The sequence below is a fragment of the Tamandua tetradactyla genome, chromosome 8 (assembly GCF_023851605.1).
Source record: "Tamandua tetradactyla isolate mTamTet1 chromosome 8, mTamTet1.pri, whole genome shotgun sequence".
NCBI classification, from domain to species: Eukaryota; Metazoa; Chordata; class Mammalia; order Pilosa; family Myrmecophagidae; genus Tamandua; species Tamandua tetradactyla.
The window spans coordinates 22543524-22571233 of NC_135334.1; the positions used below are offsets into that span (position 1 = coordinate 22543524).

The 27710-nt window shown below is 53.1% G+C and overlaps 1 protein-coding gene and 1 long non-coding RNA gene across 6 annotated transcripts in view; one reads left to right on the top strand and one right to left on the bottom strand.

Annotated features, from left to right (window-relative positions):
• LOC143644167 (uncharacterized) overlaps positions 1 to 3469 on the bottom strand; it is a 117514-nt gene extending 114045 nt beyond the window's left edge. The window contains exon 1 of the long non-coding RNA XR_013156538.1: positions 3359 to 3469. This is a non-coding gene — a long non-coding RNA (uncharacterized LOC143644167). The remainder of the gene's footprint in view (positions 1 to 3358) is intronic.
• A 99-nt stretch (positions 3470 to 3568) lies between these two features.
• Positions 3569 to 27237, top strand: SCN4B (sodium voltage-gated channel beta subunit 4). 5 transcript variants are annotated; one of them, XM_077112770.1, is made up of 7 exons: positions 3640 to 3734; positions 4543 to 4604; positions 4914 to 5010; positions 17394 to 17566; positions 18505 to 18733; positions 20847 to 20976; positions 24858 to 27237. In XM_077112770.1, exons 5-7 carry the CDS (start codon positions 18601 to 18603, stop codon positions 24949 to 24951), a joined length of 357 nt encoding a protein of 118 aa, XP_076968885.1. In that variant the 5' UTR covers positions 3640 to 3734; positions 4543 to 4604; positions 4914 to 5010; positions 17394 to 17566; positions 18505 to 18600; the 3' UTR covers positions 24952 to 27237. The 5 variants fall into 5 exon arrangements, with proteins under 5 accessions (XP_076968882.1, XP_076968885.1, XP_076968886.1 ...); XM_077112771.1 differs by lacking the exons at positions 3640 to 3734; positions 4543 to 4604 and adding an exon at positions 3788 to 4009; XM_077112767.1 differs by lacking the exons at positions 4543 to 4604; positions 4914 to 5010 and having other exon boundaries at positions 3569 to 3734.
• Positions 27238 to 27710: the final 473 nt, after the last annotated feature.

Consider the following 27710-nt stretch of genomic DNA (forward strand, 5'->3'; position numbering starts at 1 on the left):
TGGCATAGCTCTCTGCCTGCCCACTGCCTGCTTCCATTGAATAGGTGTGTGGGCAGAGGCTTTTGGGTCTAGGGCTGGTCTTGAAGGTCAAAAGAAGTGGGGCAATAGAACTTTAAACAATCAGAGGTGGGAGGAACCCCAGGGAACACTTGGCCAAGCTTCTTCACTGTCCTGACAGGGAAACCAAGTACGGGACAGGAAAGTCACTTGCTGAGTTCATGAGAAAAGGGGATCACCCATCAGGCCCCATGGTCTTCCTGCAGCCCTCGCCCCAGTCTGGGCTCAGGGCTCAGCACAGAAGCTCCCAGAAGCCCCTGTTCCTGACCTGCTCCACCTCCACTGGACCCAAGTGGTTCTAGAAGAGGCACACACACTCCCTGTTAGGGCTCAGTTTTTAAAGATGAGGTTCAGAGAGGGTGAATGATTTGCCCAAAGTCACACAGCTGGCCAAGGACAGAGCCTGGAGTAGAAGCCATCTCTCTTTCCCAGGTAAAGGCCTGCCCCAGGCTGACCTGATGTCCATAGGTAAGAAGACTCATGCCCTTTAGCTCCAAACCCAGCATCCCATTTCTGTGCCCCAACAGCATGACCTGCCTCATGTGGTTTGTAAATGGGAACCTGTTAGGCCACTTGTCTCCTTTTCACCTTAGGTATGACACTCTTTGAGGAGAAGGGTCATTTACCTAGGAAAACCTCAGGTGAGAGGAGTCCAGTGCAGTGCCTGGTGGGATGCACTGGGCAGCTGGATACATGACAGGAGGACAGCCCCCCACTAGGTCTCAGACCCCTTCTCTTGGCACTCTGGGTGCTCAGAAGGTCCATGCTGGAAGGGCTCCACAGGCGCTCCTCTTAGATGGGCCCACTGGCATTATGCCCCCTTCCCACAGGCCTTTTGCCTTGAACCCCAGCTTGGTCCAGTCATTCCAGGCTGCCTGCTACCAGACTGATTCCGGGGGGGCTCCAAAGGGCCTAGGGGAAGCAGGCTTGGCAGACAGCCATCTAAGAGGAGCTGAGCCCTCTGCCTAGAAAAGGGAGAAAGGTTGGGGGGATGGAGGTGCTGGGGGTACATGAGGTGGGGGTGGGGTGGCAGGAAGGCTGACAAGGCAGCTTTTCCTCTCCTCTGGCAATAATGACCTTGAGAGTCCGGGGGTCCTGGGTGAAGGGAGTGGGGCAGGTGGGCAAGTGATGCTGGACGCTGAGCTCGGCTACTTGGGATTTCACGGGAGGAGCTTTCCGTGGCAGCAAAGTCCCCTTTATCCCAACCATAGCTGCCTCTGCTTCTCAACTAGGAACTGTTTGCCTTGGCAGATTGAGAATACCTCCTATGGGCAAACAGGCAGAGGTGGGTTTGTTCAACCAGGAGGGAAGTGTGCATCACAGCTGTTGGCAGACACAGTGGCCTGGACTGTGGTCAAGGGCGAGGGGTTAGACTTGTTCTACTTTGCCCCAAGGCAAAGCGTTAGGAGACAGATATTGATCCAATGTAACTCAGAGCTGGGCAAAGAGTTGAGTTTCGCTTAGGTAATGAGATCCCCATTCTGGAAGGCATTCAAACATATCTTGGGGGTGCTGTTAGGAAAATTCATATATTGGGTACACTTTTAGATACCCTTTAAGTTTACTGACAATGATCCTCTGCAACCCTCATTTTAGGATTCAAACGATAGAATAGGATTAATTCTTGATTGAAGATAAATATGGCTTGTGCATGTGCAAATTCCAGTTCCATTGTCTTCCCACTCAGCCACACTGTTCGCTAAGCCTTCCATGCACCTTTGTATACTTTTACCTGATTCTTCTTTACCTGATTTTCCAGTGGGGGTATGAGCGGGGGTAGATGGTGAGTCACTATGCACAGTGAGAAAGGCTTAGGGAGCTTCTTTCCAAAGATCAGGCCAAATCTAACTTGGCCTACCAGCTAGGGCCAAAGATACCCTGTACTTCCAGATGGGTCTGTAGATAAAAGAGCCAAAGTCCTTTCTGCCTCCCCCTTGCTTAGCCCTCCCTCCTTTGCAAAATTTACTCACTATTTCCCATCCGTGCCTCATAACATGCTCTTGCAATGGATGGATTTCACCTCCAAGCTGCAAGGGCTTAGAGGGCTTGGGAGCTGGTGGTGGTGGTGAGTAAGAGTTGGCTAGATCAATACGAAGAGCACTTATTTACTGAGCACTTACTATGTGCCTGACACTGAACTAGGTATTCTATGTATCTCAGCTTACTCAATTCTCATGACATCCTCACAAAATATGCACTATTTTCTCCTTTCTTTCCAGACAAGGAAACCTAGGCTCTGTTACACTAAGTATGTGTACGAACAAGGCGACAACGGCTAGAAAGCAGCAGAGCTGGAATTCAGAATCAGGGCTGTTTGATGCCAAAGCCATCACCCCACACTGCTAGAAGGGACAGTGGACTGGCGCCTTGCAGCCTGCAGCCCAGTCTGAAGTTTAGGGTGGATGGTGGGAGGGTGACTTGGAGCCAATCTCAAAATGATCACAGACCATGTAAAGGTAAAGACATTCGGAAGCAGAGGCAAAGCCTTCCCAGTGGGTCTCTAACGTCCCCATCCTCTAGAGGGCTCAGCCCTTGACTCCACAGCTCTGTCCAACCAGTTCCAGCATCTGCTGGCCACCTTCTCCCCTCTCAGACTCCAGCTCCTCTCCCTTCATACCAAAAGTCTGAAAATCCTCTTCTTCACCTGCTGGCTTGTGGCCTCTCTGACCCCACGACTCCTCCTCACTCCAACTTCCTGAAGTTACCTCCACTCTGGGAAGACTCTCCTCTGCTCCCAGGCTTCCCTCCCTTTCTTTTGGCCTCTCCATCTCTCTCCCACCATTCACTACTTTCTTCCCCTGTAATATCTTATTTCCAATTCGACACCTTCTCTCTTCCCTCACTATAATCTCTCTTGGCAAGACTCACTGCCCTTGCACTAAAATGTCCATAGAGGATGGGACCAGAACACTTAGGGGGTCCTGCCTGGCCCTCCAGGCCATTTTTTGTTTCTGGTTTAGCCCAACCTGTTTCCAGTGCCCAGTTCAGGGGCAGGAACAGGTCTGGGGCTCTGGAAGGACATTTGGCCATTCGGCTGACAAGGCAGTCCCATGAGCAGCCAGGCTGCAGTGAATGACAAACCTTCCCAATGCCTGCAGGCCCCGAGCCTCCTAAGCCTCTGTCCTCCACCCTCCAATGACAGGAGGAAGAGAAGGGACGGACCTGAAGACCCAGGAAGAAGACAGAGAGGTAAAAGATAAGTCTGGGGTGCTGGGTGGTGGTGGCAGTGCTGAGACCCTGCCCTAGGACTTCGCACCCCACCCCAACGCAGTCCCTTAGTGAAGAGAGGCCCAGGACTCACCCCATCTCTGAGCTGCAGTGAGGGCAGCGGACGCCTGCTCCTGGGTGCACACACCCCTCTCCAGCTTGGGACTGTCCAGGGAGCAGCTCTCTCATCCGGATATTTCAGCTCCTTCCCCCTTTCTCCTCCCAATGAGCTCATCTGTCTGGGGCTCCCCATCCCCCCTTTGTCTGAAAGGATGTTTGGACAGAACCTGGCAGAAAACAGAAAAAGAAGGAGGGAGGGGTGGAGGCGGTGGCTGCCTACTATCTGCCTGCCTGCGCCCAGAGCCCTCAGAAAGAGGACATGGGTGAGAAAGAGCTATCCAGTCTCCTGGGAGGAGGCTTCAGGAAGACTTCAGCTTTACTTCAACTTGCGGTGGGGTCGAGGTCGCCAGGTGGGCTCGGGCCGCGGGGGCGGGGAGGAGCCTGCTGAAGTGTCCAGTTTGTGGTCGGTTGCTGGTGTGTGCCACGCTCCCGGCTGGATGGCCACACCACGTGCCTGCTGGCTGGTTTGGTGCATGCTGTCCTGTTAACCCCCTCGGCACCTGCCAAACTTCAGCGGATGCTAGGACTGCAGTTGGGGGCAAGCGGGCACTCTGAGCTGGAGGAACAGGGTGGGCAGGGAACAGACCTAGGTGCACGAGAAGGAGGCTCCCAACATTTTATCCAGGTAGGAGCGACTCAACCCCAGTGGCAGCAGGAGCTGTGGACGTTTAACTTGAAGTTAATGCATGCCGAGAATCTCGGCGCGCAGTTGCACTGTCCTGAGATTGGGTTCCGGGTTTACAACCGGAGGGTGGCTCAGGGAAGGTCAAGAGCAGATGCAGCCCCCAGTGTGATCGGAGGCTGGAGAGGAGCTGTGAGGGGAGGAAGGCTGTGTGTGTGTGTGTGTGTGTGTGTGTGTGTATGTGTGTGTGTGTGTGTGTGTGTGGTTGCTGCAGAGCCCGGGATTCTGTGGTTCTAAGAGCCAAGCCAGCGCTGAGCTCCGTTACCTGCAATGCCCCGGACAGAACAGCACAGAACAGCGCAAGGGTTTATGGGGGAGGAGGAGGGTGAGAGAGGCAAGCAGGCAAGGGCAATAGGGGAGCAGAGGGGGAGGCGGCTCCCTGCCAGGCTATCATTACTTAAGAGGAACTCCTCCCAAAATAGCTCGGGGACCTGACTGCAGCTCTCCCTTTCCCTTTCTCCCCTGCACGGGGTCAGCCAGCCTTCAGAGAACTGATGGGATTGAGCCTTTCATCTACCAGCCTGGCCATCAGTAGAAGGTGATACTACCCCTGGGGCTGCTGGCATGTGAATGCTCTCGGTGTTTGAGCAGCCCCAGGAGGCTGGGAGCCGGAGCTTTGCCTCCATCACTGCCCATCCCCCTTCCCCACCACATATGGACCTCCCCTCCATGCCCCCCTTACTTGCTCTGGCCCAGCTCCCTGGGAATGCAGGGGACAAGGAGGAGGGTGGCGAGATGAGCTGAGTCAGTTGCCTGGGCTTGGAGCAGACTTTAGGACCAACTGCTTCAAAGAAACCTGCAAGAGAACATCCCCCAAGGAAAAAAACAATCTTCCCCTTAAATCTAGGCCCTGTCTCCTCCTGCCTGAGAAGGTACAGCTCTCTGACAACTCCTTGGCACAGCGCCCACTCCATCTCTGCATCCCAGAAAACTTGCTCTTCAAGGTATTTTGGAGCCAGGGCCCCAAGCCCTGAGTGTGCGCCACCCCGTCACCAGGACTGACGCCTGTGCAGTCCCAGCTGGGGGCTGTGTCCCAAGACACCACCTCGAACCCCAGGGGTCTTCTAGTGGAAGGGAGGTGAGGGGGCCAGGGGGCCTGGCCATTTCTTTCCCTTCCTACTCAGCAACTCAGGACTCTGCAACCGGGTGAAGAGAGGCTAAATCAGGGAGGGCTCTCAAAAAGACAGTTGTCAAGAGGCGGGAGAGAAGAAACACTGACCTTCTGTGTGTGTGTCTCTCTCTCTCTCCTGGCACCCTCCCAGCTAGATCAATGAAAGATTATTGAGAATTTTGGAGGAAAGTGCTCTATAAATGTAAAAATCCCCTAGTCGCTGATGCATTTCTCAGGGACCTCTTCTGCCCCAGCTCTGGGGCCCTCCTGATGTTCTTTAGAGGAAAGCGGGGTGCAGGGTGGGGTGTGGAGTGGGGAATTGACTAATGGGGGGGCCTCTAATTCCGGCTTTATCACCAGCTTTCTCTGTGACCTTGAGCAACGCCTTCTACCTCTCTGGACCTGTTTCTTTGTCTGTAAGGTGTGGGGGTTTCCTAATGAATCTTCCAGCTCTAAGAATCCGTGAGCAGACAGGCAGCAGGGAAGGTTGGGGAGAGGGCACCCAGGAAATAGGCCACTTGTCCGTCCCCAGGATCTAAAGATATCCGTGGAGCCCTGTCCCCTCCCCTCCCCCTTCTCTGTGCAGGGGCCACTTCCTTTCCCTTTGGCTGACTTCCTGTCTCACCTCAGCCTCCTGCTCTGAGAAACATGACCCCTGCTGCAAAAAATAAAGTGGGCAGTGTGGAGGCTTGGCTCTGCTCACACACTCAGATGCTGGGGCTGGGACCGCCTGGGAAAGGAGAGGATCAGTGCGGAGTCCTGGAAGCAGGGGCAGAGGTCAGCCTTTTTTTGGACCACAGACCTCTCTGGGAATTAGAAGAACTGAAATGTAGTAAGAGGCCTCACCAGAGGCCTAATTCTCTGCGGAGCCACTTTCATGCAATATCTCATCCAGTCTTTGTAGCTGGGTCCATCTGTGAGGTTTGCAAGCCCTGAGGCAAGTATACAAATAGAAACCACATATCACATGTCCAAATATACTATAAATCAAGATAATGAAGTGTTAAGATATCTTTTATCCTTTGCTTTTGATGAATTTTCCTTCATGATGACATGGAAGACGAGATCCAAAATGGAATTCTCAGATGGGTCTCGGGCTCACTCTCTTCTCTGCCCGGGGGGCTTTCATGCATGCCTGGAAATGCCCCACCTGTGCGCTGAGTTCCATCCGTTCCCTGCCAACAGCTGCCCCTTTGTCATTCCCCGGGCCTGTGTGTGTACCCCTGGGATGGCCCTGGTTAAAAGAGGACCATGCAGCCCCTGCAAGTAGGGTCAGGTTGGTTTGAGCAGGGAATTCCAGGGTCCAGGGTAACTGGAAATGTGTTCTAGAAGAACAGGGAACGCAAGGAACACCCCGTCCCCCTCACCCTGGTCCCATAGACTCCTTTTCCAGTGAAGAGGGGCAGAGCCAGAGGAGGACAGAGTAAGGCCCTTTAAAATCAGGGGCTCTGGGCTTGACCAGGTCTAAGGGTGGGATTGCTCTTAAATAGCATTCCTTTCACTGTCTTACAGAGGAGGAGCAGAGGTTTCCCCATAACATTTAGTAACTTGCTCAAAGTCATACAGTAAGAAATGGTGGAACTCTGATTCAACTCCACAGAGTCTAACTTCAAAGCCAATATATACTGCAACAGCTATATTGACAACACTCTGCAACCCCCCACCCCCGAAACAGCATCTTGCCATGATCTCTCTGAAGCCCATCTAGGGACTCCAGGTTAAGAAGGTCCGTGGGGAGGGGGTGATGGTGGGGCCAGCCTGTTTGCAAAGTTGAACCTGTCTCCAGACATGCAAAAGAATGGTGGTGGTGGTGGTGGTGGGGTCTGGCAGGCAGGCAGGACTTGTGACAGGCTGAGGACTTGGGTGATTGGGGAGGGGGTTGCTGAGGAGGACATCTGCTGGTACATACCAAACCACCCCAAACAGCACTACTTTCCACTCTGTGATTTGCAAGCCAGGAGGCGGGCCCTGGGATCCCCCACTGACACCCCAAAGTACAAGCAGATTTCGAAGGAGAAACTCTTGCAGGAGGGTGAAAGAGCAGAGTTTGAAGGGCATGCCCTGGTGGGAAAGGGAAAAGTAGGGATGCCGCGGGACAGTGAAGCGGGCCCAGGGCGACAAGTCAGACAGGAAGGAAGTATCTGACCTGCTCCTAACCTGGAGCATCACGATTTCCGAAGAGAAGAAATGGGAGAGGTTGGTGGGCAGCGGACCGAGACAGTTTGCACCCGCCAGTTTGCAATCGGGAGCTCTGTTCCAGGAAGCCTGCAGCACCCCGCGGAGCTGATGAATTGACCCGGCCCTAAGACAGCGCAGGGCGCGGGTCCGCCCGCGCGGCTGGGGGGCGATGCGGCAGCAGCCGGCAAGCCCACACACGCCCCGGTCTGCGGCCCGGGGAGACCCAGGCGCTAGGGTACCCGTATCGCACACTGTCGGAAACAGCCTTCCAACCATCCTAAAACTCCACATCTACTCCCCGATCCCCTCCCCGCCTCCAAAAAAAGAAACAAAAAAAGCCCCAAACTATCCTAATTGGCAGCTCAGCGCAGGGGATGATGCGGGCGGGCCCTGCAGTGCCAAGCCGCAGCAGCCCAGCCCGAGCTGGGGCGGGAGTGCGGGGCCAGGCCCCGGGCTCCGGGACTACGAGGCGCGGCGCGCGGGGTACGGTGCGCAGTGGGGGGGCGGGGGGGAGGCGCCCCTCGGCTCCGCGGCAGCCACCGCCCCTCCTGCGGCTGGAGCGCTTCTAGTCGAGAGGCGCAGCCTCGCTCGCACAGTCGTCGTCCTCCTCCTCCTCCAGCTCCTCCTCTCTCCTCCCTCCAGCCGCGGCTCCCGCAGCGGGCTCCAGGCGGCGGGCGAGCGCGCCTCCCCCTCCTCCGCCCTCCCTCCCCCTTCTCTCGCGCTCTCCCGGCTAACTTTTCCGAGCCCCGGCCCACTGCGCAGAGCTCACCCGGCAGCTTCCCGACCACGGGCCGAGAGCGCGGCTGCGCCCAGAATCCCTTTCCCGCACCCACGGCGCGTTCCGGAGAGAACAGGAAGATGCCCGGGACTGGGGACCGAGGCGAAGCCACGGCGAGATGGCTGGGCACTGGGCTTTTGGGTAAGGTCGCCCCAACTTCTCCCCTCTCTTCTCCGGGGGAGAGGACAGTCGGGACCTGGGTGGGTTTTGGAGCGCGGCGCGGAGTGGGCACGGTGGGCCACCGGCTTCTCTTTGGACGCCGGGCTCGGGCGGTTCTGCCCTCAGTGGACCGTTGGCATCCCCTCACTCGCCCGGCCCGCCAGCCTCGGGATTAGTTCTTCGCTGTCTCTGGTGCCTTCAGCTTCAGGCTTCTGAGTCTTGGGGCTGCAGTGCAGATCCCGTAAGTTCAGCGATTCTAGCATGTCGGAGAAGTGGGGCTCTGCTTTAGGTGTAGGGGGTGCGAGGTGGGTTTTCACGTGCCATTGCTGGCCTAGCGGTTTCTGCCCCTGCCTAAAGCTGGTTACACCTTGGGTGCTTTTTGCCCAGGTGTCAAGGGTGCGAGGACATGTGTTTGGGTGGAGGTGCTAGGTGGGAGGCTTTTTCTGTATAACTTCTCTGCTGTCTACCTCCAGAGAGGTAGACAGTGTCTACCTCCAGTGTCAACTGCCTTCCTGCATACCCTCAAAAAGGGCCAGACAGGGGTGAGAGGCATGCAGGGCTGTTCATGCCAACCTCCTCCTACAAAGAGGTTCCCTAGGGAGGACCTTTTAACCTGTTCCTGGTTCTTCATTTTTGGGGTGAATATGAACTCTGATGAGACATGACCAGAGAACTGGAATATTTATTTGATGTCTCTTACTAAGCAATGATAGTTTTGCGTGTCAAACTCCAAGAGGTTAGGGAATGATTTTTATTAGTCCCGAAGGTCACTCCTCATAAATCGTGGCTGGATTTCAATGTAAGCTGACTCCATCTCTGGCACCTGCACTTCTTCCTGTTTCTATTTGTCAGATTTGGCTTTTGGCAGCTCCCCCCGCCACCCCACTCCGTTAGGCACAAGGAATAGATATTTGTGCTGAAAATAGGGAGACGTAAGCCTATAAGGGAAGTCGATGTTGTTTCTGCAAATGTTAACCATGCAGAGCTGTCATGTTGGCACCTGGGGAGTGGGGGGTGGGGGAGCCACTGGTTTAATTCTGTCCCTACTGCTAGATAGAAGACACTGGTGTTTTCTCATCCACCTTTGGCATAGATGGCATGCTGGTTTCACAGGGGCTTCAGTGAGGCTTGAGGCTCCTCTCCACCTTAGAGCACAGGGCCACTCCATACCAGTTTCCCCTCACCCTGTCTTAGATCAGCCCAGGCCCCCACTTTGGCTTTAGCAGGGGTTAAGGGCCATTGAGGAATTCAGATCCGGAAGTCATTGAACTGCCCCACTTTTCATCACCTCTGGCCTCCCTTCCTCCTGCTGCCAGCCTTGTGCTTTAGCCTTTGTCAATGGGCTACCCTTAGGGTATCCACAGAACTAGGGCTTTTGTAGGCAACCAAGAGGTCACTGCAAAGTATGTGTGTGTGTGTGTGTGTATGTTTCAAGGATGGGGGAATTACAGGCAGACTCTGGTAGTTTCCTCCCGCCCCTCCAGGGGCTGTTCACTGGGTAGACCAGGTAGGGGCTCACTGGAGCAGGATTGGACGAGTGTGTGAGATCCCTGCCTGGGAGCCTAGGAGAGAGCAGGGTGACTTGTAGGTGGCCCTGCCTGCTCTGCCCCCCACCCCCTGGCCTGCAGAAGGAATGTGACCGGCCCCCTCCTTCTCCACCTGTGCGCCATGCCCAGGCAACAGCTGGCTGAGTCCTCAAGAGGACACTGCTCTGAGCTCGGGTTGCAGATGGCATCGTTGTTCGCAGGGCACTTCAGTCCAGTGGGGGTGACTTGAGACACCTGGACCGACAAGTGGAGATGCTCCCTGGGGGCATCAGAGCTGGAAGGAACTTTTGAAACCATAGTACAGAGTTCCCTTAGGATGGGGAAACCATGGTCCAGAGACGGATGGCGACTTGCCCACTTGGCCAGTTAATGGTAGAGTGGGACAGAATCCAGGTCTCTTGGGCCCTGCCACACCAAGCTGCCTCCCAGCTACCCCTGGTGAGGGGGAGGGATATTAGGGACTGTGCTTATGGACTGAAGAAAGGGTGAGGCTCTGGGGCAGGGCATGAGGACAGAGGCTTGGGGCGCCAGAGCTGTTATTCTTAACGTTCATGAGATCGGGTATGGAGCCACAGAGCAGTCAACCCTTAGGAGTCCTTGATTCTCCTAGCCTCCTCCTCCTGTATCAAACCCAATCTCACAGACTGTGTCTAAAGTGATTTTTGGTAACCCAACAAGACACCCCTTTTCTTAAATGGAGAAGCAGTTTCCTAGGCTGTGTTATGGCAATTGAGGTTTATGTGGGTTCTAGTCCCTTCCTAAGCATGTAACTGGCAACACATCTGTCCTGCCCACCCTTTCCTTGTTCCCTGATTTGCTTAATTGCTGTGATCTGTGTTTAATTATCACTTGTGAGGATGCTATGTTGCACAACCCTCTCTCCCTTGGTGTGTATTTATTAAGGGCTTGTTTAATGAGAATGCAATTAAGGAGAGGGTGCTTAGTCCTACTCAGAGGAAGAAAAAAAGAAAGGGTAAGCACGATGTTGACAGAGGGAAAGGGAGAAGTGGCGGGGGTAGGGGGGACGGTGGATCCCAGTTTGAATCTGGAATCGGTGATTATTTATCTTTTTAAATCTGCTGGAGGTGCAGGCCTGTGGGAGTGTCTAAAAGGGAAGGCCAGAGTCCCTCAGTCCTTCTGATTGGCTTTCACGTGGTGGGATCAGCATGACCGGTAGGCCAGGCCGGGGACAGCTTCTCCCAGCTTGTCCTGTTCTGGTCCTTGCAGGGGCCCGTAGGGACCTCTGCAGCCTCTGTGTAAGCCACAGATGGGCCATGCCAATGCAACGCATTCTGTGGCTTGCAAGAGGCAGGGCAGGCATGCTGCTTGGACTTGTTTGTAGAGCTGCGCTTCGTCTGAGCATCCCGCGGCCGTCTCAGGGGCATGCTTTTATCCCGGCAAAGCTCCTGGGGGTGGGCAGGAAACAGGCAGGTTGCCTAGGGAGAGGGAGCTGGAATCTTTCCTTTGTCTCAAGGCCCAGGGGCCTTGCCTGGCCCTGCCCTGCCTCCTGCAGCCCCCAGGGCCTCCAACCCAAGAGAGGCCCTGTCCTGCTGGCCTTGGCCCATTTTCTGCCTCCCTTATTTACCATTGGGCCTTTCTGACTCCGGCGGCCAGAGTGTATCAGTAACCTTAATCAAAATCAGTCCTGTTTCTGCCCCCAGCGAGTCCTCAGAGCTAAACTGAGAGTCGGTGCCATCCTGCCCCTCTCTCTTCGCTCCACCCTGGGGAGGGTGTGACTGATCCCCGGATGTGGGAACAGAGGGTGAAACTCTTCCTACCTTGGCTTTTGCTTTGGAATGTATGGTGGCAACCGCAAGATTCCTGCTGGTCTGGCTGTGCAGTAAAACTGGATCACATACATCAGATCCTTTTTTTACTTTAACATATGTGAGCCCCCTGAGTCATTCCCCAGACCAAACCCCAGCAGCTGAGCTGACCTGCCTGGAGTACCTGCATCTGGATGAGGCTGAAAGGGGGCAGAGGATTCCAGAGACAGGCAAAAGAAATGGCTGCTCTGGGGGGTGGGCTAAATGAGCGGGGCCTCTTACTGGGGTGGTGGAATTGAATCCCACAGGATATGAATTGTAGGACTTGGTCATCAGGCCAGAAAGAGGTACCCCCCTCAGCCCCTACTCCCCAGACACACACAGACACACCTTGAAATTCTATAGATACATTCAGGACAAACCAAAGAAAGTTCTTTATTTCAGGGAAGTAACCACATGGCAATAATTACCTCCAAGGGGTGGCACAGGGTGAAAGTATAAATCAATGAGTGAATGGCCTGAAGACATTCTTGGCTCACATTGGTCATTAAGGGAAGCCGGGGTTGCCCTGCCTGCGTCCAGCCTTGTGATGGGAGTCAGCACAGGGTCGCTCCCTGCTCCCAAAGGTCGTCCTCCTCCATCTGCAGACGCCCAGGTCAGAGACAGCGAGTCACCAGGGTCCTTCTTGGGTTTAATTATCTCATGTTCTGGCCTTACCCCAAGCTTGGGAAGTAGGAGAGACAGCTGCCCCTGCCCTGGCCTGGGGATGTGCACACTGGACGTGGAGCCTCTGACTTTCTTGGGTCAGCAGGTCCAAAGCGGGCCCCCCTCTGCCTTGGCCATCCTGCTGGAGCAACGCCCTCCCCGCCTCCCCCAGGTCCTCTGGTGGGTCCCCACCTACACCTGCTCCCTCCTCTCCCCCAGCCCCGGGCACAGGCCCCTGGGCTTTCCCGTGCACGAGCCTCCCAGGCGCAGCCAGGAGGACTTGCCGAGGTCTGGCTGGGACGGCTGTCCATGGAGAAGCCAGGCTTGCCACCCTCTCTGATGCTTTAACTCCTTCAAGGCTCTGGGCTTCGGGGAAAACATCTCTTCCGGTTTCCTTTGTACCCTCTGGACTCCGGTGGAAATAGAAATGCTTCGCTCTGGGAGTCCTGAGTGTATTAGAATTAAGTCATCCACACGGGCGCACACGAGTCAGGTAGAAATACACACTTGCATCGTGAGCCAGGCTGTAAAGAAATGGTTTTCCCCTCTGTTCTGGATCCTTCTTTTTGCTTCTATCCATTTAAAGCATTCAAAAAGATTTCACTTTTGATGTGCATATTCTGTGTTCTTGGATAGCTCATTCTGGGTGGGGTGGGGGTGGGGGTGAGGTTTAGTCTCTTGTGACTTCCCCCAACTTCCCCCGTGAGCCTTGGGGTGGGGAGCTGTGGAGTCCCTAGAGCCCATGCTTGTGTGTGTGTGGGGGGGCCGCCTGCCCCATCACGGAAGCTTGGTTTGGGGAGGTCATGGGGCACAAGAAGCGGAGCTGGGATCTTCCCCAAGAAGGCTGTCTTCTTGTACTGGAGGGCAGGATCCTGGCCTGACTCCTGTCCCTGGACCTCTGGGAGCAAAGGGGTTGCAGAGGGAAAAGGAAATCCACACCAGGGTTGCGTAGCCCAGATGGCACTGCTCTCTTGCTGAGGTGCTGTCACGGAGGCGGGAAGGCAGACTCAGGTGGGAATGCTGCTAGTCCACTCACCACCACTTGTGTGGCCTTGGACAAGTTAATCCTTCCGAGCCTGTTTCTTCCTTTGTATTTTGGGGATAAAAAATAATAGCGACATCATAGCATTATTGTGATAGTAATATGAGATGGTGCATAAAATGCCTGCCCTGCCTTGTCAGTCAGTCCTGGATTCACCATTTACTAACAGCGTGGCCCTGGGCAAGTTACTTAACCTCTCTGAGCCTCATTTTCATCTTATGAAATTAGATGAGAATAACGATACCTTCTTTTCAGCATTCTAAAAAAAAAAAAGTTGGAGTTAATATGTATGAATTGTTTAACTTGGGGGTTCTCAGAGAGAGGATCCCGGGACCACGGCAATTTCTGCAAACTTTTTAGAAATGCGAATTCACCTGCTGAGTTGGGAACTCGTGGAAACTCCAGGGCGGGTGCGAGGTAGGGAGGGGTGGTGGGCAGCTGTCTGTGTTTCAGCTGCTCTCCAGGCAATTCTGATGTTTCCTCAAGTTTGAGAATCCCTGCTCTGGAACAGTTCCAGGCCTGAGCTGCTCAGAAAATGAGGGCTATTCGAAAGAGCCTCCTGCCACCAGCTGGAACCCTGGTTGGAAAATCCCATTATTTTAGGAAATGAGGGATTTTCTCCCTTTGGGACTTTTGGATGCCGCAAATGTCTGGTTGACCTTAGACAAGTTCTTCACCTCTCTGTGTGGAGTTTTCTCATCTATAGTATGTTGCTCAGAACATTGCGCGAACAATAAATGCAGCTGGCGCATAGTTATTGCTCAATAAACACCAGCTATTTATTATGTTATTACTATTATTATTTTTAATATTTTTTATTGATAAATCTTCACATACATACAGTCCATATACGGCGTATAATCAATGGCTCACAATATCACCATGACCATTTTTAGAACATGTGCATCACTCCAGAAAAATAAATAAAAAGAAAAAACATCCATCCCATACCCTTTACCCCTCCGTCTCTTTGACCACTAGCACTTCAGGCTACCCAATTTATTTGACCTCTTATCCTTCCTATTATTTATTTATTTTTCTAATCCTTATTTTTTTTACTCATCTGTCCATACCGTGGATAAAAGGAGCATCAGACACAAGGTTTTCACAATCACATAGTCACATTGTAAAAGCTGTATCATTATACAATTGTCTTCAAGAATCAAAGCTACTGAAATACAGCTCAACAGTTTCAGGTACTTTCCCCCAGCCACTCCAATCCACCATAAATTAAAAAGGGATATCTATATCATACTTAAGAATAACTTCTAGGATAACCTCTCGACTCTTTGAAATCTCTCAATCACTGAAACTTTTTTTTGTCTTCTTTCTCTATTCTCCCTTTTGGTCAAGAAGGCTTTTTCAATCCCATGATACTGGGTCCCAGCTCATCCAGGAGTTCTGACCCACGTTGCCAGAGCTATTTACACCCCTGGGAGTCACAACCCACGTGGTGCAGGGGAGGGCAGTAAGTTCACCTGCCAAGTTGGTTTAGAGAGAGAGGCCACATCTGAGCAACAAAAGAGGTTCTTTGGAGGTGACTGTAAGGCATAGTTATAAGTAGGCTTAGTTTATCTTTTGCAGGAATGTTTCATAGGGGCAAACCCCACGATTGAGAGCTCAGCCTATTGATTTGGTTGTCACCACTGCTTGCGAGAATATCAGGAATTCTCCATAAGGGGAAGTTAAATATTTCCTACTTTCTCCCCAGGCCCCTAAGGAGACTTTGCAAATACTACTTTATTCATGGCCTGAACTAATCTGGATATATCGAGGCATCACATTAATCTGGACAAATCAACAAAACCTCATGCCCTATTCAAGATTCCATGCACTTATGGCGTTCAACTAAACTGACCATATAAGTTAAATTAGATAATGCACTACCCGAAATATAAATTTTGCACCAAATAAACATCTCTCCCTTTGGTCTCACATAATAGTTGAGGTTTTAAAATATGGATGATATCATCCTTTACCCTATATTCTGATCTACCCCAGTCCTATCCAGATCAGCTTCCTTCTTATCTTTAGTTGAAATCTGATCCGTTTTCAACCTTTTGAACAGTTCCCATATGGGGTACTGCAGATTTTCATAGCTTCAGAGCTCTAACTCTGAGTCACAGATGTCACATAAATACCCCAAAATTTGGGAGAATGACTAGGTTATATACAAACAGCTCAATATCTCAGAATTTAGAAATTCTGAGGTTGTATTGGCATCTGCTCCATGGGGTGTGATGTCTGAGCGCCTCGCTTTGCCCTCAGGAGCTAAGGGGAGGGGGTCTGAGGGCTGGGCTGTCAGCTCTCCTTGGGGCTCTGTCTCTGTCATTTAAAAGCATTGCTCATATAAAACCAACATTACAAACTGCATCATTATCATCTCCCTGCAGGCAAGAGAAGAGGAAAATGGTTTATGGTACAGCAGGAAGGAATTAAGCTAGACAATGTTAGACAAAAGAGGTTCTTTTTGAGAGTGAGGATGGGAGAAAGGGGGAGGCTGGTGCCCTTGACAAAACTAACCCTGGCTGGCTTGGGAGCAAGAACAGTTCTGGGAATGGCCTGCAGAGCTGTGAGCTGACCACAGCCACTTCTCCCCCACTGTGGGCCTGTTGGTAAATTGAGGTGGTGAGGTTAATGGAAAGGCCTGTTGTTAAGCTTTGACATTCCAGGAGCCCGGGCAGCCTGCGCGGCTCTCAACTCCCTACTGGCCCCTGAGTCAGACCCCAGTTCTGACTTAAACCTCCCCTAGAATTTGTATGGCTTTGGGCATATGGCTTTGCTTTTCTGAACCTCACTTTCCCCACCTGTAAAATGTGATTAGTAATACTCATCTTTAAGGATCTGGGGCCTTAAAGGGCTGGGTGGTTATTCTCAGGGTCACTGGGGACCTACTCAGGCCTTCCAAGCCCTCAGCTGGGTGAACCCGGGTACCTTACGCTTAGGTGTAAGGAGAGGAGACCTCCGAAGCCCCACCTCTGGGAGGTGCAATGGAGTTTGGTCAAGGGATTTGCAGGACGGCAGGAGGCCCAGAAGAGGGCAGGGTCGATGTACTGGGGAAAGGGTGGGAGAGTGTGGAAAAGAAGCCATGGGAGTGCTCAGGGGACATTCCTGGGATGCTCTAGAGGGCCGGCTATTACTGGTCAGGAGGGGACAGGAAGTCCAGCGTCCTCTTCACAAGCCCCTCCTGCCCCCCTCCAATTGCATCCCCACGAGCCAGGAATCTGCCTCCCCACCGCGCGCGGCTCTCAACTCCCCGCCGCCCTCCGTCTGTCTCATTTCCTTACTCGCTCCGCCCTCGCTGCCCAACTGCAACCCCTCTCCCCCACTCCATCCCTGCCGGCTCCGTCTTCTTTCTGTTGTCAAGGGTCCCGTTCGGGGGACTCTGATGGTCGAGCAAGGTCCAGCCCGAAGGGGTCGCTCTGCCCCTCCGCCCCTCGGGACCACGTGGGTGGGAGGCCCCTGAGCGCCGGCGGGAGAGGTCGGGGTCCGGGGACTGCGCTGTCTCTTTTTTCTTCTTCACCTTATGGACCCGCGCACACTCTACCGCGCCATCCTCGCCCCCACCAAAAAAAAAAAAAAAAGACGCATTGTCCTAAGAGAAATTCCAGGTGCAAATAGAAGGCAGCCGCATCCTGCACTTCCCGGCGTGGGTGCCGGGAAAGCACTTTCCGGGACCAGGTCCGTGGGATTACCGAGCAGGGAAGCGCGGAGGCGGCTGCGAGAGCCTTGTTTTCTTGGGTTAGGCTGACCCCTGGTGGCAAGTTAGAGTCCCGCAAGGGTTCCTAACTGGCCCAGAATCCAGTCCTGCCCAGGGGAAGGGGTGGGGGTGGGGGTGGGGGATAGAGAATCTTGGCGGTGGCCGAAGCAGCCTCAATTGAAGTAAGAGACCCATCTAACCGAAGGTGACACTGAGGGTGATAGAGGCCTCCTTGCCTGGCCAAGCCACTCTGCCCTGCGGGGGCAGCCCCCTTCCAGAGCTCTAGCCTCCAGGTTGCTTGCGGTGGGGTTTTATTAAGGGAGGTGGTGCCCCTTACACAGGTCTCTTCCTGCTCCCTGCGTGCCTGTCGCTGGAGGTGTCTGTGGGAAAGGCCACCGACATCTACGCTGTAAACGGCACAGAGATTCTCCTGCCCTGCACCTTCTCCAGCTGCTTTGGCTTTGAGAACCTCCGCTTCTGGTGGTCCTACAACAGCAGCGACACCTTCAAGATTGTAAGTAGTGGGGAAGGGAAGGGCAGGACAGCCCAGATCCACTCCTCCTTCTTGTCCACCCCACCCCTGCTTCCAACCCCCACTGGGATGGTCCTCAGAAGCCCCCTCATGCCTACCCTCTCTCCCTGTATTTTTTCCAAAGCCTGTCTAGAAGGATCCAAGTGGGATCCGGAATCTGTCTCCCCACTGTGGGCACACTGTACAGTTTTTCAGAATGGTGTTACCAGCCTTGGGGTTTGTTGAAGTTCTTGGCTAGAATTAAGAAATGCCTGAAACTTGGACTGCCTGCTTTTAAAATTTAATTTTAAAAGATGGAAAGAGAGAAGGACCCATGCTTCGGAAGCCTTGGAGAGAGGGAATGAGAAGAGTCCAAATGAGGGAAGGGCTTGGGGAGCCGGACTTGGAGAGAAAGAAGGGAAGAGCTAGAGCAGGGCAAGAGGGCTTTGCAGACTTCTCGGCAGGGGGGGGGGCGGTGAATCAGTCAACAGGTATTTGTCCCAAGAGTCCCAAGAGTAACACAGGGAAGCCTTTGGGGACCAGCTGTGGACACGATTACGTGCTGAGCTCACAGCTGTAGGACTGACTGAAGTCTTGACTGATGGCTGGACTTTGGACCAGCTGGGATCCAGTCTCAACTAAGGCCGTGTAGGAAGTGACAGAGGGAAACGGGTCTGTTATTTGCAGGAGGTGCGGTATTCAAGGCTTTTATGAAGACAGGAGTAAGAGCTGTGCTACTTCTTATGGAGACTTTAATAAGAAGAAATGGGTCTAGCTTGCCGCAAGCAAGATTCAGCTTAGACGAGCAGAGCTAGTGACACTGGATGACGAAACTAAAGGGGAGACTCTGACTGCAGCTCTCCTGGGGCCTGGCTGGAGGGAGGTACAGGCCCCTTGAGGACCCCAGTTCTTCCTTGGCCACCTTCCCTTTTCCTCCCCAGCTGATAGACGGGACTGTGAAGAATGAGAAGTCTGACCCCAAGGTGAAGTTGAAGGACGATGACCGCATCACGCTGGAGGGCACCACCAAGGAGAAGATGAACAACATTTCCATTCTGCTGCGGAACCTGGAGTTCAGCGACACGGGCAAATACACCTGCCACGTGAAGAACCCCAAGGAGAACTATCTTCAGCACCAGGCCACCATCTTCCTCCACGTGGTTGATAAACGTAGGCAGGAGGGGCCGGGGCAAGGGCGGCGGGAGTGGGAAGGACCTGGCTGGGGGGTAGGGGGTGCCCTGTTCATTGTTACAGTGAGATGGTAGGGACAGACCAGATTGGGGCTTTCGTTCCTTGGATGCTTTCAAGAGCTATGGGGGTCACACCTAGAGGTTAGAAGACCTCGATTCGAATGCTTATTCTGCTGCTGAATAGCTTTGGAAACACATGGAGCCCCTCTAAGTCTCGTTTTCGTTCTTTTTAAGCTGGGCACATGGCTGCACCCCAGGAGAACTAGGGTGGCCGTGAGGATTGGAGAAGCTGCCTGGAGGCTAGCAAATCACTCTCTTTCTCTGTGTTGGTCATGACTGCTATTGCGTAGTCAGAAAAGTTGACTGAGTGCCAGGTACTGCACTGAAATGTGCCATGAATGATACGGTAGTGCTCTTCCTTGAGGAATTTATAGTTGGGATAGGGCAGGAGACAAGTAAATGAGTAACTGAAATAAAGGTCAGAGCATGGCACACACACCAGCAGAGGCACAGACAACAGAGATGCATTAAGACATGGCCCCTCCCTTCTGGGAGTTCGTATCCTAGTTGGGAAATCCAGTGTGATGCAGCTGGAACAACTAGACAATGAGGCTGCCTGTGATTAGGAGCCAGGTCGGGGGCTGGAGGTGTTTGGAGAAGGGGGAGGTGATGATGGGGTCTGGAGAAGTGAGGCTGGGTCTTGCAGAGGAGAGGGCCTGGAAGGTTAGAGAGGTGCAGAAGCAGAGAGAAGGGGAAGGGGGCCTCCTCAAGGACCCTTGACTCTCCTGTGCTTTGTGTGTGCATCTGGGCGTTGACAGCTCTTCTGGCTGATGTAAAGTGCCTTCAGAGTGAAGCACCCATGATTTCAATGTTGGCTGTGCCAAGGGATGTTTCGAGGCCATCCTGGCTAGGAAAGGCCTCACTGGAAAAGGAGGGAGAGAGTGAGGACATCTGAAGGAGGTGAGAGAGGAAGCCATGAGGATGTCTTTAGGAAGCTATCCCAGGCAGAGGGAACTGCAAGTGCAAAGGCCCTGAAGTAGATGTTTGAAGACCAGTGTGGCTGGAGCATGGTGAGTCAAGGAGAAGTCAGACTGAGCCAGATTGTGTGGGGCCTTGGGAGCAGGAATGAAATGGAAGCCACTGAAGGATTCTGAGTGGAGGAGTTAATGCTTGAACAGGTTCACTATGGCTGCTGGGCCAATAAGGGAGCTAATCACCGAAGTAGGGAGAGCAGTTAGGAAGCTACTGAAAACATCCTAGCAAGAGATGTCTTGAGCCAGGGAGGTAGTGAGTGGTCAGATTCTGGATTTGTTTTGAAGTTAGAACACCAGGATTCTGAGGTGGATTGGATGTGGGGTTTGAGAAGAAGAGAGAAGTCAGGGATGATGCCAAGGGTTTTGGTCAGAGCAAATGGAAAGGAGGAGTTGTTTGCAGCAGAGATGGGATAGGCTTCAGTTTTCAGACAAGGAAACTGAGGCTACAAGGTTTAGTGATCTATCCAAAGTTACCAACTAGTGACATGTCTGTCATTAAAATACAGATTTATCTCATTTCAAAGTCAACCCACCATAAAAGAGAAATGAGAGGGAGGGAGGGAGGGAGGGGGAGAGAGAGAGAGAGAGAGAGAGAGAGAGAGAGAGAGAGAGAGAGAGAGAGAGAGAGAGAGAGACACAGAGAGAGAGAGAGAGAGAGAGAGAGAAAGAGAAATATCACAGGGAGTTTCTTAATTTTTTTTGCATTGGCCGAGGAGATCTAGAAAATTCGAATGAAATTCTCCTATGGCCATTTGGGGGCCAAGTCACCTGGCCCACCTGGGTGCTGTGGGCCCTGAGTTGGGATTATTCTGAAATTTGTGTGTATGGCTGTGGGACGATATGTATGGTGAGGGGGAGGGAGAGAGGGTCCCCGTAGCCGATGGGTGCAGTGTCCCAGCTTCTCCTGCTTCCTACTGTGAGGCCTGGGGAGGGCTGGGGACCTGGGGTTGGGCATGTCAGGGGGTGGGGGCTACACAGCCTTTGGACCAGCCTGGTGCCTGGCTCTGGGTGACTCCTGTGTCCTTGTCTCCCCTTTCCCGCCCTCCTCTGTCCACACAGTGGAAGAAGTGGACAACACGGTGACACTCATCATCCTGGCGGTTGTGGGTGGGGTCATAGGGCTCCTTGTCTTCATCCTGTTGGTCAAGAAGCTCATCGCCTTCATCCTCAAGAAGACGCAGGAGAAGAAGTGAGTTGGTCCCCAGGGCGGGCTCTGCCCTGCTTGCCCAGCCCCGTCGTCTCATGGGGCTTCCTGACATCCCCTTCTCCTCTTGTTCCACCGTCATCTCCCCCACCGTCCTCCCCACCAGCTTCCTTCCCTAACCCGACCACTCTCACTCCTTTCCCTGCAACCTCGACCACTCTCACTCCTTTCCCTGCAACCTCGTTACCACCCCCTAATCTCACTCCCTCTCCCCCATCCTCCTGACATGTATTTAGTGATGAATGGATAATGAATCCTACATTCTACTTGCTCTTTCTCTCTCCACTCTCTTCCTTGCCATCCCATGAACGTCTCTCTCCATTTCCCTTACCCAACTTGAATTCCTACCAAAGGACTTAGGAAGACTTTTGTTTGTTTGTTTAAAAAAATAATTGATGAAAATACCAGATTCCAAATACTGAAACTCGAAATAAGAAACTTTTCTAATAAGAAGAGTATTTCTTATTGTGAAATTCTGAAAATTCAAATGGGGCAAATAAAAAAAATCTAAAAAGGCTGATATGGGCCCCCCCCACCCCCCCCAGAAGCCTTAGGCTAAGGTGACATGCAAAAACAGACACCTGTAAGGAGAAGCGGTGGGGGAGGCGATGGGGGAGGTACAGAGGATCCCTCCTCCAGGCCCGGAATTGCCAGAACAGTGACAGGCAAGCTCCAAAGCAGGAGGCGGTGAGTCTTGCAAAACCAGAGGGAGAAAAGTCATTTGAAAGTTGTGCTCGGAGCCAGCAAGGTGAGATGGGGCAGGCCTGCGTGGAACCCGAGTGGGGGACCATAACCACCAGATCCACAGGTGAAGGGAGAAGTGCCTGCTCCTGTGGCTTCCTTCTGCTTTGTTAGGCTGGAAAGGGCTGACACGTCCGAGGGGAAGGAAGCTGAAGCAGGGAGGGGCGTGCTGAGGGAAGCGCATTGGGGGTGGGGGCGGGGAACGTCCCAGGGTCCCAGGCACGGGAGAGAGTTCCTGGCACTATGGTCAGAGGCGTCAAGGATCGGGAAGATCCTGAGAGGTCTGGAAGCATGGCGTTCAACTACATCCTGTTTTTAATAACCGTTCCTACTGTTGGGGTGAGCAAAATTGGAGAACAAGTTAGTCAACATATGGAGTAACTTGAAAAAGAAAAGAGTGATCATGGGAAGGCACTATGGGTCCATCCAGGCTTGCTAAACCTTTTCTTGAGGCGGACCAGGACCAGGCTACTGAGATGACAACGCTTCCTATCCGCCATCAAATGCCCACCAGGTGCAGCTGCCTCCCTGGCCCCTACCCTAGGTATTTCCATACAGTAGTCATAATTTGTATTTTATAGTTGAGCAAAGTGAGCCCAGAGTGGCTTGCCCATGGCCACACCAGCTAGTAAGTGGTAGAGCTGGGATATGAGCCCTGATTAACTTGGCTTTACAGCCTAAGCTTTACCACCATACCCTATTGTTCATTCATTCATTGGGTGGCTTTTTATGTTATTATTTCTTGCTTTTTATTCTGGTGACGTATATACAACTTATCTGGTGGCTATTTTTGAGGTCCTGTGTGCCCTGGACCAGAGGCTGTAGGAAATTCTAGAAGGAATGAGATTCTGCCCTTAAGTAAAAGAAATTATGTAGACACAAATAAATGTAATAGAAGTAGCATGGATTAGTAGCAGCCAGAGGTATGATAAAATGCTGAAGGGGTCCAAAAAAGGGTGAAATTCTGCGCTCTGAGGCCTAGAGGAGGATTTCTGGCCAAAGGGACATCTGAAGAATGCCTTGCAGGATGGATGTCTTAGCTTGGGGAGTGTGCAGAGAAGCGTGTTCCAGATGGAGGGGCCACTGAGGGCAAAGGCAGAGAGCTGGGAGGTGGGCACACATCTGGGGAGTGGGGAATGTGGTGGGGAGGGAGGGGAGAAATGCCTGTGGAGGGGCTTGGGGACAGACGCTTGGACACCTGGGAGTCCAGCCTGCGATTGGCTTTTCTCCTGGCTGCAGCAGTCCCTGCGTTTTTTAATTTCCCAGGTGCTAAAACAAATCCCGGACAATGGGTTTACTCAAACAAATTTATTGGCTCACAGTTTTGAGACTAGGAGGAGTCCAAAACTGAGGTGTCAGCCAGGTGATGCATTCTTCCAAAGACTCTGGTGTTTCCTTGGTCCCTGGCTTTTCTGTCACATGCCCACAGCTTTTCCTTTCTCTTCTGGGTTCTGTTGACTTCTGGCTTCTCGCTTTTCCCTTGGCTTTTTAACTCCGTATCTGATTTCCTTTGCTTATAAGGACCTCAGCCGTATTGGATGGGCACAGCTCAACTAACAACATCTTTGAAGGCCCTATTTAAAGATGGGTTCACACCCCCAGGGCCAGGGATGGGGACCTGAGCATGAGTCCGTCACCACACTGTGAGAGGCAAGGAAAGCCTACAGCACAGCGGAGATGGTGGGCAGGCCGTGCAGGTGGAAGCCTCCTGAGAAGAAGGGAGCTGTTGGGTAACATCTCTTTCGATCAGTTCTGGACTTTTGCACATCCGTGCAATTCCCTCTGCCTGGAACATCTCTTCCTTCTTTCCTTGCTCATCTTTGCTGGCTTCAGTTTAAATGACACTTTCAACATACCTCTCCGTCCCCTACTGAGACAAGCTAGGTTAGATGCTCTTTGGTATCTCTTCCATTATATCATTGACCACATTGTATTGCAATCCTTTGTTTACCATCCCATTCCTTGACAGACTGTCAGTGTCCTGTGAGCAGGTGTTGGGTAAAATTATTCACTCCTGTACTGACACAGTGCTGTATACAGTAGTTCCTCGATAATGAAATGTGGCCTGCGTGAGAGTATGGTCAAGTAGATCAGTGATTGCCTGGGTTGACTGTACCTTAAGCTTGCTGATTTGAGGATGCATTGTCTGAATAGAGGTCTGTAGTGCTATGCTGCAGGGCTCTGCCAGCTCATCATTATTACAGTTTTGATCTAGATGAGAGATGGCATATTTACCAAATTTATAGAAGCTTAGTGATAAAACCGGAATCTGGAAGGATCTGCGTAGGCTAGAGTGATGGACCTAATCCTGTAAGGTGCAGTTCACGAAGGCAAAATGTTAAGTCCTTCCTTTAGGCCCCAAACTCAGCTACACAAGCCCGAGGTGGGGGTATGATGTGCTTTAGTGTAGTACCAACTGTGAAAAAGTCTTGGACATTTTTATCAGCAGGATGCTTGGAATGAGGTAACAGTCAGGCTATCTCTGGAGACTGTGGCGCAGAAGGGGCTTGCATAAATTGGGACAAGTCCAGCTCAGGGCAGGCAGGGTGGGCATGCATGAAGCTCCTTCCTGTTGTCTTCTGCCTCATCCCACCAGGCTCTGTCCAGAGCTGCCATTCTTGCTGTCAAGCCTGCCGCGTCCTCTCCCCGCCTCCATGGCCCCCATTCTTCTACCTCTGGTCACAGATAGCCTGCTGGGGTCCTGGAGGAGAGTTCTTGGCCCTTGGCCTTCTGCTGGCCTACCTGGACTCTTCCACCTTGGGTGTCTCAGCCAAGGAACTACCCTGATTTGGCTTCCCTCAGCCCTGATCCCTGGGACAGGGCCTAATGCTCCCTGTCTTCTGTCATGGTAAGAGGGCCAGCCTGACTGAGTGCTTCTGTGTGCCAGGTGCCACCCTCGGGGCTTATGGACTCCTCACAGCTATCCCTCCAAGAAGGTACTATTGTTATATCTGTTTCACAGATGAGGAAACTGAGGGTCAGAGTGGTGAGGTGACTTGCCCCATAGCCCATGCCCTGAACTGTGCAGCTGTCTCACCTCTATAGAGGGACAAGGGTAGGTCTGGGACCCTTTCCACGGTGCTCTTCTCTTCTCCTCACCAGTGCCCTCCTCTCTCCCTCTCCAGGAAGGAATGCCTTGTGAGTTCCTCAGGAAATGACAATACAGAGAATGGGCTGCCTGGCTCCAAGGCGGAAGAAAAACCACCCACAAAAGTGTGAGCCCTGCTGCCGGCCAAGCAGCCACAAGGAGCCTCATTTCCTGATGAGAACCCGATGCTTGAGCCGCATCTGTAGAACCCTCGTGCCTGAGATACCTGCTGCTTGGCTCGAACTGTAGTTGTCCCGGGCAGGGGGAAACGGGTCCTGCCCAGCCTTGCCATGCCCGCTCTCCAGCTGGGGCTCCCAGGGACAAGGGCTGGCCAGGGGAGGGGGCCCGTGGAAAGTGTGGGAAAGATGGAGGGGAGGACTCTGTGACCCAGTGGTGGGATGGTGTGCAGGGGCCAGCCCTCCCCCCAACCTGGGTAGATGGGGTCTTGTTCAGTCTCCCTGCCCCATCCGAGCGGTCTCCCTCTGGATTCCTTTTTGGCAAGGTGGGATCACCTTGGATCTGTCTCGGTCCCTCTGATCCTTTCCCACTCAGAGGCATCTTTGAGGGATTAGAGAGGGCTGCCTCAATAGCTGAACCCGGTTGTTAGGGCAAAAGAAGAGCTGTGTGTGATGGTGGGAGTGGATAGAGGACAGGGCAGGGCGGGGAGCTGCTGGAGGTCAGAGGCAGTGAGAAGCAAACCTCAGCTTGGTAGGATGCCTGATCCCTTCCAATCCCTCTCCTGGGAGAGGGGAACACACCCTCTCCACCCCACCCCCCGTGACCTGCCTGTCTTGGTCTGCGTCGTCTCCCACCCTGCTCTCCCAAGTTCCCAAGTTTCTGTACCCTCCCAGCTGGGGCTGGCTGGCTGCCTTGGTTTCCAGGGCCCCGGCCCACCTAGCCTGCTCCTCTGAGCTCTGTTACTCAGGGACTCCCTAGGACTTTCCTAGCATTTGTCTGGGAATCAGGGCTGCAAAGGTGGGCGGGTTCCATGCCCTGGGCTGCTCGGCCATTGGAATGCCCTCCCCAGGGCTGCCGGTGTGGGCAGCCCTTCTCCTCTGCCTGGCGGAACCACACCACGCCTGGGAATCCTGAGTCTGCTCCCCTCCCCTGGAACGGCAGGTGGTCCTGCCTAGCCTGCGGCAGGGGACACCCTCAAACCCGCATCTCCCATTCGCCTGCTCCTAGCACACCCCTCCATCGCTCACTCCTTGGCCATGGGTTGTCACCCCCCAATCCTGGGCTTGCCTCTCAGGGTTCCCCTTTGAAAGAGAAGGCCCCTGGGGTTTCTGGCTGCTTCCTGCACCTTTCCCACCCCTGGGTAGAGAGGACCAGGGAGAAGACCCCCCCTGCCATTTCCTTTACTTTTCTGAGAACTGGTTTGTGCGCTCCTGGTGTGGGGGCGAGACTGTGCCTTAGTTCCTTGAATCTTAGCTCATGCCCTCCCTCCCTCTTCAGCCTACCTCCTGACTTATCAGCTGAGTCTGGGGTGGCAATGGTGGTTTCCTGCCCCCAGGTCATGGAAGGGCCGTGGGGCTGCAGTTAGGGCAGCGCTGGGCCCTGGGCTCAATCTTGGAGACACCTGGCAGGTATTTCTCTGGGGGACCTGGACAGGGGGAGGCCATGGTGTCTGAGGTGGGAGCAGCCTGGGATGGTGGGTGCTGAAGGCAGGGAGATGTCATGAGGAGTGGGAGCTCTGCCATCTCCCATTTCCTTACTCTTGTACTGAATTTCGGAGACACTCCCCCGAACCCCAGGAGGGTTGGGAGGGGAGTAGCCTTGTTTCCCAGTTGGTGTGGGGACTGCCTCAGGGACTTCCTGCCCCAAAGCAGAAGCAGCTTCCCCGAGGGCAGAGGTGGGGGAGACTGAAGGATAGGAACACCTGGCAGGGTGGCCGTAGGCCAGGTCCGCGTCCCTTGCCTAAAGCTGATGGGCTCACTAATTCCCACTTGGATCTGTCTTGGTCCCTCTGATCCTTTTCACTCAGAGGACATCGTGGGCTTGGATTCAGATTTTTCTGGTCTTGGCAGTAGACATACCAGAGTCATCAGCCTTTCAGAAAATTTCTGATAGCCGCCTTTGTGCAAAACTGCTTTCTTCTCTCTCCCCAGCTTCAACATTTGAGCAGGTAAAGTTGAGCAGGCTCCTCTTACCTTCTTGGGAGGGTAGCCGGTTGGTGTAGGGCTGGGAGAGGAAGAGCACCACTGGGCTCTTTCCACTCCTGGGTCTGCTGCTGACTTGTTGGGAGGTCATCCCAGTTCTCTGGGCTTGACTTTTTCCATCTATAAAATAAGCGTAATAATACCTACCTCGCAGAACTGTTGTGAGGCTTGGTGAGTTTTTGTTTAAATCTTTTTGGCCTGGAGAAGAGCTAGGAGGCCAAGTATGATCACTGGAGGGGCTGTTTGGAGTCTGTCCCGCCCCATACACACACTCACACACACTCACACACACTCACACTCTCTCTCTTCCCACCCCTCCCCCGTGGAATTATTTTAGTCTTTGTAATATTAGGAACCTTCACTGCTGTTGGAAGCTTCTTGTCCATGGGTTTTGTTTGGTATCAGTAGAGGTGGTTGGACATTTTTAGTTGCCCCAATACCGGGGGTGGGGGGTGCACTACTGGAATTTAATGGGTGGGAGAAAAGGAATGTTAAGCTTAGCTCTCATAACAAAGAATTATCTTGCCCTGATGCCAGGGTTATCTCTACGAGATACTGGCATGGATTTGCAACAAAAAGCATATAAGCAAAGCCATCTTCCCCAAGCAGACCCTCCAGCTCTTACAAGTCTCCAAGGTTGGTCTCTAGGGGCTGATCAGGTGTTTCCAGGCATCCTGTTTACAAAGTCAATCTTAGGAGCCTTGGACACATCTGATTGCAGTGGCAATGAA

What these genes read in the sequence shown, in the direction of transcription:
- SCN4B (XM_077112767.1), top strand. Translation starts at nt 3,644, where the DNA reads ATGGGTGAGAAAGAGCTATCCAGTCTCCTGGGAGGAGGCTTCAGGAAG. An exon ending in CCTCCACGTGGTTGATAAAC is followed by an intron (nt 18,734 to 20,846) that starts GTAGGCAGGAGG and finishes CTGTCCACACAG; the next exon opens with TGGAAGAAGTGGACAACACG. An exon ending in AAGAAGACGCAGGAGAAGAA is followed by an intron (nt 20,977 to 24,857) that starts GTGAGTTGGTCC and finishes CTCCCTCTCCAG; the next exon opens with GAAGGAATGCCTTGTGAGTT.